At 42.6% G+C, this 15644-nt stretch overlaps 1 protein-coding gene across 2 annotated transcripts in view; it reads right to left on the bottom strand.

Moving 5' to 3' along the window:
• The window catches only part of LOC110530963 (E3 ubiquitin-protein ligase HECW1), a 68525-nt gene that overhangs the window by 11540 nt on the left and 41341 nt on the right, over positions 1–15644 (bottom strand). For both annotated transcript variants that reach the window (XR_005052934.1, XM_036986005.1), the window contains exons 11-25: positions 8773–8923; positions 6939–7063; positions 6599–6732; positions 6195–6380; positions 5820–5954; positions 5554–5659; positions 5358–5454; positions 4358–4441; positions 4162–4265; positions 3892–4006; positions 3115–3228; positions 2672–2824; positions 2250–2348; positions 1667–1796; positions 1338–1484 (exon numbers count right to left, since the gene is read on the bottom strand). Coding sequence is in view for 1 of the 2 variants with exons in the window: in XM_036986005.1 (XP_036841900.1) it covers positions 1338–1484; positions 1667–1796; positions 2250–2348; positions 2672–2824; positions 3115–3228; positions 3892–4006; positions 4162–4265; positions 4358–4441; positions 5358–5454; positions 5554–5659; positions 5820–5954; positions 6195–6380; positions 6599–6732; positions 6939–7063; positions 8773–8923 (1880 nt within the window). In the remaining variant the exon portion in view is untranslated. The remainder of the gene's footprint in view (positions 1–1337; positions 1485–1666; positions 1797–2249; positions 2349–2671; positions 2825–3114; positions 3229–3891; positions 4007–4161; positions 4266–4357; positions 4442–5357; positions 5455–5553; positions 5660–5819; positions 5955–6194; positions 6381–6598; positions 6733–6938; positions 7064–8772; positions 8924–15644) is intronic.

The raw sequence follows: 15644 nt of genomic DNA, 5'->3' as shown, positions 1-15644 counted from the left end.
ACTGTGTGTGTAAAATAATTTAAGACTCTGTCCAATACAACCCAACATTGCAGAGTTATGTGCATCCTTTCAAGCACACCCTTCTCATTAACCTCTGGTGAGTTATTCAGAATTTTACATGAACAAATAAGGTTTTATATGTAAGATGTTTAAATAAAGAGCAAAATTATTGATTATTATTATTTTATTATTTGTGCCCTGGTCCTATGAGAGCTCTTTGTCACTTACCACGAGCCAGGTTGTGACAAAAACTCACCCTCATTCTTATGTTTAATAAATGTATTGTATAGTGTGTGTGTAGCAGGTTTACAATGATGGCAAAAAACAACATTTGAGAGTGCGCTGACCCTGGTGCTAGAGGGGGTACGCAGCTGGAGGTTGAAAGTTTGAAGGGGTACGGGACAAAAAACACGTTTGGGAACCACTGGTCTAGACAATAGTGACCCATCTACTTAGATGTGGCTGGGGGGTGGTTATAGCATTTCTTTCACGCGACCCATCAATTTAGACAAGTGTGTCTGGGTAAGAATCATTTAATATTTATAAAATATTTATCTGGGCACTTTCTATTTTTGATATTGCTACTATACAAATATGCAAGTAACCATTTCACTGTACCGTTTATACCTTCTGTATCCTGTGCATGTGACAAATAAACTTTGATTTTATTTGATATAGTCTCTGTTTGCCAGATGTGTGAATGTGAAGAACCACATGACCTGCACCATAGTCAGATTAGGATATTGGCCAAGGAATAGATAGTGTATTTTTGCTACTTCTTTCACCACTTCTATTCTTGAAATCTTTGGTAGTTTACTACACTACCTTACTCACTCTGTTTAGCACATGGTCTCAAATGTGAATCCTTAAAGATATGGGTGGGGCTAAGGCTTAAGAGGGTGTGAAGAAGAGCTCTCCAGTTGGTGTACCAAAACATTCAAGGGCCATTTTTTCAAAAGTGTGGTTACAAGTTTATTAACTTTCAAAGCAGAACTACTTTCCCAGTGTTCCTCAACTGCAGTGTATGATATACCATTTTCTAGCTCTGAGTTTCTACTTTTATCCAATATAAAAATCACAATTTCAAATAATTGTTTCAAATATGTAACCCAAGCCGGTCGGGTCACATATTTAGACACATTGCTCCCATCATTGATTTGGTGATTTCATTTGATAGTCATTGCATTCTAAGAAACTTTAAGAAATCCTATTTGAAGTGCAAAGTGAAAACCCTCTTAAATCATAGCAAGGCTGGAAAAACAATAAACCAAATTGGAAATATTGGGGGGAAATCATGCCATGGCCAATGGTTGTTGCCCTGAGAGTGTTTGCTCTACCTCATAGAAGCCTCTGACCAGTGCCTCTGTCTGCTGGACCACTCCTCTCTCCACCCTCCACTTCACCATGCGGTCAATGTACTCCTTCTTATTCTTTTCTGTCACATTAATGTGGGCCCCTCCAGACTTCAGCTCTCTCTCTGTTACCTGCCCACAAAGAGAGTAATATCCATATAACAATACAGACAAATCTTACAAAGGAAAAGTCCCCATGAAAGTGTACAGTATACTGAAATATACACTGTAAAAAAAGAACATGTTATACAGTACTTCAGCTTGCTATGGGTGTATGTGTTTAGACATTGTACGTATTAGTACTTCCCACATACCTGTCCGAAGACTTCCTCATTCACAGTGAAGGTAAGGTCCAGCACATCAGTGATGTCATTGTCTTTCATCCACTGTAGACTCTGATGGAACTCCTCATCTAGATACTCCAGATCACTCAGGTCAGTGGCTCTGCACAGGTAAACATATTTATCTCACAGATGAACACATACCTAAGAGGGTGTGAAGGTGTGGGTGTGTGGGGTTCACTAGCTATTACTGCACAAAGCAATCCATTGTCTTAAAGTCAATTAAGGGGAGTGATTAACTTTCTTTGTGTGTAAATGTAAAGGATGCTGATTCTGTCAGTTGTTCTGTCAGTAGTCTATCATCATCATCATCCAATCTGGAGAGACTTGTCTTTAGTTATCACGCTAGAAAGTCAATCTGGGTTGACTGTGTTAAGTCTAAAACTACTGGCAACATTTATGCCTGATTGCGCACTAATCAATTCTGGATAATGTTTCTTTCTTGTGTACGTGGCAGAGACATGTTTCCATATAGAATAATTGTAAAGGCCAATTCAGACAGACAGAGACAGAAACACAGACAGGCAGGTGTGCGGGCAGACAGACATAAACTCACAGTCTGAGGAGAGCCTTGTAAAAGGGCCGCGTGAAGAAGGCATCCAGGAGATATTGGTGGATCAACGCCAGTCCCAAAATACGCCCACTAAACCGGAACCTGCACAAAAACACACAGAGACAGGTCTCACACACAATTACAAATCCAATGCAATGAAAGTGTTTAGGTCTCATCACATGAGACTTCCATGAAACCCATTCATTTTCTGTCTCCAATAAGTAAACGAAGAACAAGCCCATGGTCATGTTCATTAGGACAATGGAAAACACTTGAAAACGCTTTGCAACAGAACACAACAAAGATTGTTTCTCATTTGACAAGTCAAGGTCGTCCCTCACAGTTAGTCAGTTTTCTTCCCTTTGGTGCCTAATGAACACAACCCAGGACAAGTTTAAACCCAGGACGAACAGATGTCCTCTCACCATTCCAGATGGTTCTCTACGAAGGCAGACATGGGGCTGATCTGGACGGTGTACGTGTCGTTGGCTGAGTACTCAAACAGGCCATAGTAGGGGTTGAACAGCTCCTGAGACAGCAGGAAGAAAAACTCTCTGGACGGCCCACTGTAGTCCAGCCTGACGGCGTGGGAAGAGAAGAGACCAGTTATCTGTCAGTAGCAGTCAGTGATGCTAGAAGAATGAAACAGACATGCACTATCCTCTATATAGCCCAAAAACTAGCAGTTCATTCTTTAAAAGACGAGAGGGGGTTCTTTCTTGACACATGCATTACTTTTTCAAGTAACTTAATTTAATTCCATAATTGTAAAGACATGCACTTTCATGCAATGGTTGAACTCCACAGATCAAAGTCCCTCTTTGTTGTAATGTCTGTGTTCAGGTCAATAGAAGCAGCTTTGGCTTACCCCTCCTCTCCTATGAAGGTGATGTAGAGCTTATTCCTCTGTAGTTCCTTGCGTGAGTAGGCCATGACCTGGTTAAAGGTACCCTCCAACAGGTGGTCTCTCCGGACAATAAGCCTGGAACACAACAACATCATAGGATGCTGAGCAACACAGACATGGATATACAACATGGCGCTAATTTGCACACACAACCCTAAAGTTTCTTAGAAACAGTAGGGTTGTGGCCTCCCAGGTGGCGCAGTGGTCTAGGGTACTGCATCGCAGCGCTAGCTGTGCCACCAGAAACTCTGGGTTCGCTCCCAGGCTCTGTCGCAGCCGGTCGCGACTGGGAGGTCCGTGGGGCGACGCATAATTGGCCTAGTGTCGTCCGGGTTAGGGAGGGTTTGGCCGGTAGGGATATCCTTGTCTCATCGCGCACCAGCGACTCCTGTGGCGGGCTGGGCGCAGTGCGCGCTAACCAAGGTCGCCAGGTGCACGGTGTTTCCTCCGACACATTGGTGCGGCTGGCTTCCGGGTTGGATGCGCGCTGTGTTAAGAAGCAGTGCGGCTTGGTTGGATTGTGTTTCGGAGGACAAATTACTTTTGACCTTCGTCTCTCCCGAGCCCGTACGGGAGTTGTAGCGATGAGACAAGATAGTAACTAATAATTGGATACTACGAAATTGGGGAGAAAAACAGGGTAAAATTTAAAGAGAAAAGAAAAAGTAGGGTTGTATAGAGCTGTAACTATACCTGAAAAAGGTGTGAGTGATCATGTTGCTGGACAGTTTTCCTTACTTGATTTTTCCTGGGCCCTGGCCATAGCCTTTAGCCTCCAGTTTCCTGTAGAAGTTGCGTAGTTTGGCCTCAAAGTCTCTCCGGTACGGGGCAGGTGCTCTCGCTCTTGACATTCCTGTTGACAAGCGCATTCAACTCCATGACATGAGACACAGACCACACCAGGATAACTATCTGTGACATTTTTATTTGACCAATTCTTGTGAATTAACCAAATGTGTGTACATTTTCAACCCACTATCTCTCCATTTGTCATTAGTGCAAACCCACCTGGAGAACTCTGTGGTGAAGACCCAGGTGAACAACGAGGAGAGAAGCTGAAGCCAGGATGGAAGGAGGGTGGAACATATGACATGATTTCCTCTTCAAACAAGCTGCATAGAGAACAAAAAGTCACAAAAATGAAAATAATTACAATACTACAACAGTTTTTTTTTCAGGGGTAATATGTACAGTTGCATCCTACCTCAATAGTATAACCAGGTCTGCATCACATGCCAGTTTCTCCAGTCTTTGGGTACCCTCTGTTCTGATGTAGTGGATCTTTTCCCTGCAAGCACACATGACACTATAATCTGGACTAGACTGGGTAGGTGTGTTTTATCAAATCTGACATAGAATAGAATAACTTTATCATCTTTATTACTGTGTAACTATTCCTATAATTACAGTGTAACAAGTACTCATTAATACACCGTACTTAGGGTTACTTCAGGGTTAGGGTTGAACCGAGATGTGGACATTAATGCTAGGGTTAAGGTTAGGGTTAGGGTTAAACCGAGATGTGGACATGAAGCTAGGGTTAAGGTTAGGGTTAGGGTTGTACCGAGATGTGGACATGAAGCTAGGATTAAGGTTAGGGTTAGGGTTGTACCGAGATGTGGATATGAAGCTAGGGTTAAGGTTAGGCTTATGGTTGAACCGAGATGTGGATATGAAGCTAGGGTTAAGGTTAGGGTTAGGGTTGAACCGATATGTGGACATGAAGCTAGGGTTAAGGTTAGGGTTAGGGTTGAACCGAGATGTGGACATGAAGCTAGGGTTAAGGTTAGGGTTAGGGTTGAGGCTTGGGTTAGGGTTGTACCGGGATGTGGACATGAAGCTAGGGTTAAGGTTAGAGTTAGGGTTAGGGTTGAGGCTTGGGTTAGGGTTGTACCGGGATGTGGACATGAAGCTAGGGTTAGGGTTAGGGTTGAGGCTTGGGTTAGGGTTGAACCAGGATGTGGATATAATGCTAGGGGTAAGGTTATGGTTACTGCTATAAGTAATAATGAGTAATTACAAGACTTGTTACACTGTAATTACATGAGTAGTTACACAGTAATAAAGGCACTAATGTAAGGCGTTACCCTTTATTTCTCCCAAAGGAACCAATACAGTAGTGAGTGAGAAATATTCAGATTCTCTGAATCTACAAGGTCCTTATTTGAAAAACAAATCCAATTTATCCCCCAGTGTTTATCTACCTCAGGGAATGGTTCCTGGACAGGGCTGGCTGGCGCTCTGTTAGAACTTCTAGTATTCCAGGCTGACGCAGGAAGACCACTATCTTCTCATTATAAGCTGTGAGTGGAATTGAGTTCAGAAGACAGACTTACACAACAGAAACTATATGGTAAATGTGAATTATGACTGTGTTCTTTGTGTATGTACAGTACACACCTTGTGGCACTGGGTCTGGGGGATGCTGACTCCGTATTGCTGCCACCACACTGTTCCCTGGCCGTGACAACAAGGCCACACCTCGACTACGGGAGACCTCAGAGGCCTGAAAAAATACATATGAAAAAAGGATCAGTTATAAACAAGCAAATACATAAATTCAATTCCATATTTCCATCATTCTATTACATGATTGGCCCTTATTAAACAGTTACTACACTTAAAAACAAGGAAATGTCTTCTGTGTGCTGTTTGACTCTCCTGACCTCTCCTGCGCTGTAGCTGCGTAGTCTCTGCAGGTGCTGCCTGTGGGTCAGGTGGTTGGGCAGGCAACCGTTCTGTAGGGGGATTCTGGGGTCGATGAACGTGGTCGCCCGGCTGTTGTGGTCCACAAAGAAGTTCTGGACCAAAGAGAAGATGTTACAGGTAAAAACTTACCAAAGTTAGAAACACAAATCTAAACACTGCTAGATCTGAAGGCAAATACCAAATCAATAGTATAATTAGTATACTTATTCAGCCCACCCCACCCCCTCAATTTTCCCACATATTTTCCATCTTTCAACCAAGGTACAATCAGCCCTTATGTGAATAGGTGGGTGAGTTATCTGTGGATGAACTGAGGATCTTTGTCTCTGCACCTTGCCCTGAGGGTCAGTCTTGATCTCCCAGCCCCGGGGCAGTTCCAGCTGGGCGTCAGCGAAGCGGTTGAGGAATGTGACCAGGTCTCTGTTGTGCTGGTACCTCTCAAGGTTACGAGCATCTCTACGAATCTTCAGGATCATGTGCTTCAGGCACGTACTGCTGGTGAACATGCGATAGGCCCCCTGAGAAGAGAAGAAGAGCTCGGCATGACCATGGAAACTAGAAACTCCTTATGCAACCAATCTGAACCAAAATGGAAGAATATTCAGCATCTGTTACTGAAGACAATACGTTACTAAGCATTGATATTGCTGTTCAAAGGGAAATTATGCTTATTTGTCAGATGAGCCATGCTGACTGTGTAGAGTTATAAATGTCCACTGGGGAGACAGGTACTCACATAGTTGGCGTGGAGGACAGTGAAGAACTCTGGGTGTGTGATGAACTTCACTGCTGGGCTCTGTAGCAGAGCTGTGATTTTCTGACTGTTGACTGGAGATGATGATGATGAGGAGGAGCTGTCTCTTCTCAGCTCTACACACACACACCAGGAGAAACAAAGGAACAATTCACTGAATGGTGACTTATGTACAATTTTGTATGTATGTAGTACTTTGATAAGTCTCTCACTAAACAGGATATGTGTAGACCCATTAGTTTTACAAAGCAAGACTACACTTAAATAGCACATCAGCTTATTGCATTCTGTAATTGTGACATTGTGGTGTGGTCCTACTCACCATTAGCCATTGGAGGAGAGTCAGTCTCACTGCTGTTGTTGTTGAGGCTTGTTCTCTCACTCCTGCTTCTGCTTTCTTCATTCTCACTCCTGTCTGTGGCCATGGTCCTCTGGATGCTCTGGTACCTGACAAACACACCAGCACACATTTACCAAACATCCAGAAATCAGAGCACCGCTGCCTGCATATAGACCAATTCTTTAAGAGTGCAAGAAACTAGTGAACATGACTTATCATATGCTATCTCTTATCTGAGTATGTTTACATGCACAGTAATAATTTGATTCTAAACTGACTATGGCAGTAGGAAGATTATGCAGTAATCATGTAAACACATTACCTTGCTTATCTTAATTGGCGTACGGTCAACATCGAAGTAAACATAGGCAGATTAAAACAACTTGTTTTAATCTTTCAAATTATTAGAACATGTAAACATCTTAATCGGTGTTCCAGCGGTGTATTTGATCTGTGTATGTGCTAACACCAGCCGAGAGCCTCCCTCTTTAGACCGAATGAAGTGAGTTCGGAAACAACTGAATATATGCGTCTTAGAAGTAGTTTTCACATACAAACTGTATATGTGCGAACTCAGAATCAAATATGCTTCCCAGAAATAACATGGACGCTGTGGTAGAATGTTTATTTTGATTGGTGATTTTCTGCATTTATCAGAGTGCATTCAGTATCCTGATTTCAGATCTGTCCATGGAAACAGGATTATGAGGGTATTGGGGTGTTGGTTTAACATGGAATTATGAATCGTTCTTCTTACAAAGCATGTCAACGTTTTAATCAAACTATTATAGTAATCTGACTATCAACAATAATTGCATTATTGTGTGCATGTAACCGTACTCATTGAGTCTATGCAGTCAAATCCAGCTTGAAAGGTCACAATTTGTCTGCCAGTAATATTTAGTGCAGATTCTTAACTGCCCGTAGGGATAAAATACAGTTGTATTCTATTGAATATGGACTTTTGTTATTGAATTCAATGTTAATTCATCCAGAGAAGAGGGGCAGAACTCAAGCTTATACTCACAAAGCCCCAGAGAGAGAGGAATTGAATTTGAGACCATTGATCAATGGATTATACCACCATAATAGTCTTCTACACATGTAAAGTCTGACAATGAAAAAGATCTCTGACACAGCCCCGACACTGTCCACTGCTCATGCTTCCAATTGGACACGCTTCTCATTCCAGACACACACAGCGAATTCCACCAGCGCAGCAATAATGAATTTCTTCTCCCTCCCTTTCTGTCTCCCCAATCCCATTAAGAGATTTTAATGCACTGCAGTTGTATAATAACACTTATGCAATAACACTTATTCACAGCCTGTTCTGCACATTTCTCATTTGATTTTTACTGTCAAGTAATTCTTTCTCCATTGAAAATATCTCAGGCATTTGATAGAGAGTTCTTCTGGTAATGGCTCTAATATTAGCCCCGCCAAAAAATCACACCTTACATAGCAAGCAGCCACAGCACATACCAAATGTTCAGCACACAAAATATATTGGTATCAGAGATTCAATCATTTGATCTTAATACAAAACTCCCCAATACTCATAAAGAACTGAACCATTTCTATGAAAATCATCCAAAAAACAAAGAGCCTTTACATTCTTCCTACAACCACCAAATGGCCCTATATAATGTATGTTTTCAGTTGTGCTTTTTGAACATAAAATAAAGAAACAATTCCAAAAGTATCGTAGTGACTTCAAAAAAAGTGGAGTGACTACAACATGACTACAGAACTGTGTTTTGGACACTGTCTCCCTAGCTCTCTTCTCTTTCTTACCCTCTACCCCTTCACTCACCTTCTATTGAGCTGTTCCATCTGCTGAACGGATCCGGACCTCCTCATGCCGTCGGGCGTGGCTGCTGAAGTGGGTCTCTGCCACGTGGTGGTCCTGTTGATGTGGTCCACATAGAACACACGACCATGGCTGTCCACACGTGCCTCCCAGTCTACACACACACACACACACACACACACACACACACACACACACACACACACACACACACACACACACACACACACACACACACACACACACACACACACACACACACACACACACACACACAAGCAAAAACTCAAACAGGAAGTACCAGTGATGTGTTCAATACAGAAGTGGTCCAATGAAGCAGATGCTTAGCTACAGGACTGTTTCGCTAGCACAGATGGGAATATGTTCTGGGATTCGTCCAATAACATTGAGGAATTTACCACATCAGTCACTGGCTTCGTTAATAAGTGCATCGACAACATCATCCCCACAGTGATTGTATGTACAATATTAGTCAAAAGTTTGTACACACCTACTCATTTAAGTGTTTTTCTTTATTTTGATCGTAGCGGGATTTCTTATAAGTGTCTAGATTCGTGTCCCGCTCCTTGAAAGCGGCAGCTCTAGACTTTAGCTCAGTGGGGATGTTGCCTGTAATCCATGGCTTCTGGTTGGGATATGTACAGTACCAGTCAAAAGTTTGGACACACCTACTCATTTCAGTGTTTTTCTTTATTTTTACTATGTTCTACATTTTAGAATAATAGTGAATACCTAAAAACTATGAAATAACACATATGGAATCTTGTAGTAACCAAAAAATATATTTTATATTTGAGATTCTTCAAAATAGCCAAGCTTTGCCTTGAATAGCCAAGCTTTGCCTCATAAGCTTTACCTTTGCACACTCTTGGCATTCTCTTAACCAGCTTAATGAGATAGTCACCTGGAATGCATTTCAATTAACACGTGTGTCTTGTTAAGTTCATTTGTGCAATTTCTTTCCTTCTTAATGTGTTTGAGCCAATCAATTGTGTTGTGACAAGGTAGGGGTAGTACAGTCGTGGCCAAAAGTTTTGAGAATGACACAAATATACATTTTCACAAAGTCTGCTGCCTCAGTTTGTATGATGGCAATTTGCATATACTCCAGAATGTTATGAACATTCAAATGAATTGCAATTAATTCCAAAGTCCCTCTTTGCCACGCAAATTAACTGAATCCCCCCAAAAGAATTCACTGCATTTCAGCCCTGCCACAAAAGGACCAGCTGACATCATGTCAGTGATTCTCTCGTTAACACAGGTGTGAGTGTTGACGAGGACAAGGCTGGAGATCACTCTGTCATGTTGATTGAGTTCGAATAACAGACTGGAAGCTTAAAAAGGAGGGTGGTGCTTGGAATCATTGTTCTTCCTCTGTAAAATATGGTCACCTGCAAGGAAACACATGCCGTCATCATTGCTTTGCACAAAAAGGGCTTCACGGGCAAGGATATTGCTGCCAGTAAGATTGCACCTAAATTAACCATTTATCGGATCATCAAGAACTTCAAGGAGAGCGGTTCAATTGTTGTGAAGAAGTCTTCAAGGCACCCAAGAAAGTCCACCAAGCACCAGGACCGTCTCCTAAAGTTGATTCAGATACGGGATCGGGGCTACACTAGTACAGAACTTACTCAGGAATGGCAGCAGGCAGGTGTGAGTGCATCTGCACGCACAGTGAGGCGTAGACTTTTGGAGGATGGCCTGGTGTCAAGAAGGGCAGCAAAGAAGCCACTTCTCTCCAGGGAAAAACATCAGGGACAGACTGATATTCTGCAAAAGGTACAGGGATTGGACTGCTGAGGACTGGGGTAAAGTAATTTTCTCTGATGAATCCCCTTTCCGATTGTTTGGGGCATCTGGAAAAAAGCTTGTCTGGAGAAGACAAGGTGAGCGCTACCATCAGTCCTGTACCATACCAACAGTAAAGCATCCTGAGACCATTCATGTGTGGGGTTGCTTCTCAGCCTCAGACAATTTTGCCTAAGAACACAGCCATGAATAAAGAATGGTACCAACACATCCTCCGAGATCAACGTCTCCCAACCATCCAGGAACAGTTTGGTGACGAACAATGCCTTTTCCAGCATGATGGAGCACCATGCCATAAGGCAAAAGTGACAACTAAGTGGCTCGGGGAACAAAACATCGATATTTGAGGTCATGCCGTCCCTTGTAGGGGTGCGTCACTTGAGTGGGTTGAGTCATTGACGTGCTCTTCCTGTCTGGGTTGGCGCCCCCCCCCCCCCCTTGGGTTGTGCCGTGGCGGAGATCTTTGTGGGCTATACTCGGCCTTGTCTCAGAATGGTAAGTTGGTGGTTGAAGATATCCCTCTAGTGGTGTGGGGGTCGTGCTTTGGCAAAGTGGGTGGGGTTATATCCTTCCTGTTTGGTCCTGTCCGGGGGTATCATCGGATAAGGCCACAGTGTCTCCTGACCCTTCCTGTCTCAGCCTCCAGTATTTATGCTGCAGTAGTTTTTGTGTCGGGGGGCTAGGGTCAGTTTGTTATATCTGGAGTACTTCTCCTGTCTTATCTGGTGTCCTGTGTGAATTTAAGTATGCTCTCTCTAATTCTCTCTTTCTTTCTCTCTCTCGGAGGACCTGAGCCCTAGGACCATGCCTCAGGACTACCTGGCATGATGATTCCTTGCTGTCCCCAGTCCACCTGGCCGTGCTGCTGCTCCAGTTTCAACTGTTCTGCCTGCGGCTATGGAATCCTGACCTGTTCACCGGACGTACTACCTGTCCCAGACCTGCTGTTTTCAACTCTCTAGAGACAGCAGGAGTGGTAGAGATACTCTTAATTATCGGCTATGAAAAGCCAACTGACATTTACTCCTGAGGTGCTGACTTGCTGCACCCTCGACAACTACTGTGATTATCATTATTTGACCATGCTGGTCATTTATGAATGTTTTAATGTTTGAACATTTGAACATCTTGGCCATGTTCTGTTATAATCTCCACCCGGCACAGCCAGAAGAGGACTGCACACCTCATAGCCTGGTTCCTCTCTAGGTTTCTTCCTAGGTTTTGACCTTTTCTAGGGAGTTTTTCCTAGCCACCGTGCTTCTACACCTGCATTGCTTGCTGTTTGGGGTTTTAGGCTGGGTTTCTGTACAGCACTTTGAGATATCAGCTGATGTACGAAAGGCTATATAAATACATTTGATTTGATTTATTTCGGGTCCATGGCCAGGAAACTCCCCAGACCTTAGTCCCATTGAGAACTTGTGGTCAATCCTCAAGAGGCGGGTACAAACAAAAACCCACAAATTCTGACAAACGCCAAGCATTGATTATGCAAGAATGGGCTGCCATCATTCAGGATGTGGACCAGAAGTTAATTGACAGCATGCCAGGGCAGATTGCAGAGGTCTTGAAAAAGAAGGGTCAACACTGCAAATTTTGACTCTGCATCAACTTCATGTAATTGTCAATAAAAGCCTTTGACACTTGTGAAATGCTTGTAATTATATTTCAGTATTCCATAGTAACATCTGACAAAAATATCTAAAGACACTGAGGCAGCAGACTTTGTGAAAATTAATATTTGTGTCATTCTCTAAACCCTTTGGCCAAGAGTGTATACAGAAGATCAGGAAACAGACTCCAGTGTCAAATCTGCTGAATTGGAGAATCACCTCTTGAATCGGGGCAACAGCGTTCAGGTCCCGAAAGATGCAGGTATAAGGGCTGGAATACTTGACAGAGAGAACTTGTTGCGAAGGTGAGTGCCTTGTGATACATCAGAGAGAGTGTATTCTGTTACAAAATACAACACTGAAGCAGAGAACATTAAGAATCATCCAAAGTGATATGCTACTACGCCAAGTCTTCCCTGAGCCACCAGTCATACGCTTGTCCGACCCTAGATGTCCGACCCTAAGTGACAAATTAGTCCATAGTTATCTTCCTGGGGACTCTCAAAAAACTTGGCTGGACCACAAACCCAGATGTAACCAGTGCAACCATTGCAGAAATATTGCACAGAATAAGTATTTTGTTGACACAGCTTCTAAAATGGAGTATTACGTCAAGCATTTAATTAACTGCAAAACCACTCATGTCATCTATAGATTGGAATGTCCACAGTGCAAGGTGTTCTACATTGGACGGACAAAGAGACGCTTTCAAGACTGCTTAGTGGAACACAAGTACGCCATACGGGTAGGCAATGAAGACTACCCCATGCCAAGGCACTACAAGTCCTTACACCATGGCAACCCTGACTCCCTACAAGCTATGGGTATTGATCATGTTCCGGCCTCAATTAGAAAAGGGGACCGACCGTCTTAAACAGTTAAACCAAAGGGAAAGTTTTGGAATTTACAAACTACAGGCCACTAAGTACCCTGGTTTAAATGAAGATATGGATTTACAAACTACAGGCCACTAAGTACCCTGGTTTAAATGAAGATATGGATTTACAAACTACAGGCCACTAAGTACCCTGGTTTAAATGAAGATATGGATTTACAAGCTACAGGCCACAAAGTACCCTCGTTTAAATGAAGATATGGATTTCTCACCCTTCCTGTAGGGTAGTGATAGGTCCATTTGCTGTCATCTAGTGGACATTTTTCTCAATTTCCCTCAGCTATGTTTAGACTGTTGTTGTTCATGTTTGATGTGTTCGAGTGTACTATGGAATATATTGCTCTCTTATTCTTGACACTTCTCCTAGTCATATTTAAGGTTATAACTACCTTTCTAGGCGTTCTGATACTTCTAGCTTGGAGTTACATTTTTTGATAACATAGCTACAGTATTTAACTTTTTAATGTGTATAATGTTGCTTACTAGGTGTGTCCAATCAATTTTGCAACCAGTCCCTCTTCAAATTATGGCTAATTGGAAAAGCTGTTCAAAAGAGGACATTGTATTATTTCTTTGTACCCACTGACGAAGGCCATGCAGCTGAAACGCGTCAGATTATTAAAATTGTGTTTCTATTGAACATGCCATACAAATAAAGGCATTTTAATTAATTATCTGAAGAGTGCCTTTGTCCTTCTTTCTTTTTAAGGAACACTTGTTAATTGACATGCATTCCAGGTGACTACCTCAAAGCTGGTTGAGAGAATGCCAACAGTGTGCAAAGCTGTCATCAAGGCAAAGGGTGGCTACTTTGAAGAACCTCAAATATAAAATATATTTTTATTTGGTTAATACATGATACATGATTCCATATGTGTTATGTAATAGTTGTGATGTCTTCACTATTATTCTGCAATGTAGAAAATAGTAAAAATAAAGAAAAACCCTGAAATTAGTAGGTGTGTCCAAACTTTTGACTGGTACTGTACATGTCCCAACCAGAAGCCACGGATTACATGCAACATCCCCACTGAGCAAAAGTCTAGAGCTGCCGCTTTCAAGGAGCGGGAAACTAATCCAGACACTTATAAGAAATCCTGCTACGATCTTTGACAAGCCATTGAACCCTCAAATATCAGTACAGGACTAAGATTGAATCCTACTACAATGGCTCTGACACTCGTTAGATGTGGCAAGGCTTGCAAACTATCACTGATTACAAAGGGAAACCCTGCCGTGAGCTGCCCAGTGACACAAGCCTATCAGATGAGCTAAATCCCTTCTATAACCACTATGATTATTATTTGACCCTGCTGGTCATTTATGAATGTTTTAACATCTTGAAAAACAATCTAGCCTTGTACTCCTATAATCTCCATCGGGACAGCCAGAAGAGGACTGGACAACCCTCAGAGTCTGGTTCCTCTCTAGGTTTTGTCCTAGGTTCCTTCTACTTGCTTGCTTTTTGGGTTTTTAGGCTGGGTTTCTGTATAAGCACTTTGTGACATCTGCTGATGTAAAAAGGGCTTTATAAATACATTTGATTGATATGCTCGCATCGAGGCAAGCGACACTGAACTATGCATGAGAGCACCAGCTGTTCTGGACGACTGTGTTCTCTTGCTCTCCGTAGCAGGACAATTTGTGACTTGTTTTGGTAATCAGTGGCTGTATCGGAGGAGGAGTGGTTTCATTTATTTTCTGAATGTATTTCACCAGCTTCACAGGCTCAATCTCAGAGTGCTTCATTCTGTAGCTAGAGGACTCCTGATATCTCCAGGAGTGGTAAGTATAATTTATTTTGTCTTTATCTGTTGTGGTCTAGTACTATCTTTTTGCTAGCTAGGGCCATCTACTTTAAGTGCTACATGTCTTCCCAGTGGCCTACTTGGTGTGTGAACTGCTGACTGCTCATAATTTAAAGATAGTTGTGACACATCAACCAGGATCAAAGGGCAGGGCAATTTGTAAATTGTTTTGGTAATCAGTGGCTGTATTGAACGGGGAGTGATGTCACCTCTTCTAGGCAATCAGCAATTACTACAGGGAGGTGTGCTCTCCACCTCTGCTAGGCAATTAACAATTAGTGTTAGTTCTTCAGTTTCCCCTGATTTCTCAGTGGCAACTGTATGCGACAGTCATGTCAGTGGCAGTTTTGTTGTGAAACTAAGACCGTCGCCAAAACATGACTGTTCTGCAGAGTTATTCAAGGAAGGCTCCACACCACTCTCTCACTTGAGTATCTTACCCAGCTATTTACAGATCATCCCATTTCTCTTTTGTATCTTTGTCAACTATGTGTGTGTTTTCTATACCTGTTCACACCTCTCCCTGTAGGCTTTACAGATGCTCTCCACACCTTGGCTGCAACCCTTCTAATTTAGTGTACCCTGCACACACAACCCATGTGGAATTCTGGGTCCCTGGCAGCATTTGAAACTGCCCATCTGCGGTAAAGAATGACAAGTTCATCTCAGCCTACGCTGCCATTCAGTCCTTTGACGTTTTGGCCCTGACGGAGACATGGATCA

Source organism: Oncorhynchus mykiss, chromosome 8 (genome assembly GCF_013265735.2).
Source record: "Oncorhynchus mykiss isolate Arlee chromosome 8, USDA_OmykA_1.1, whole genome shotgun sequence".
In the NCBI taxonomy this organism is placed as follows: domain Eukaryota; kingdom Metazoa; phylum Chordata; class Actinopteri; order Salmoniformes; family Salmonidae; genus Oncorhynchus; species Oncorhynchus mykiss.
Note: the sequence above shows the minus strand (reverse complement) of the source record. Positions and strands in the feature narration are given on the sequence as shown.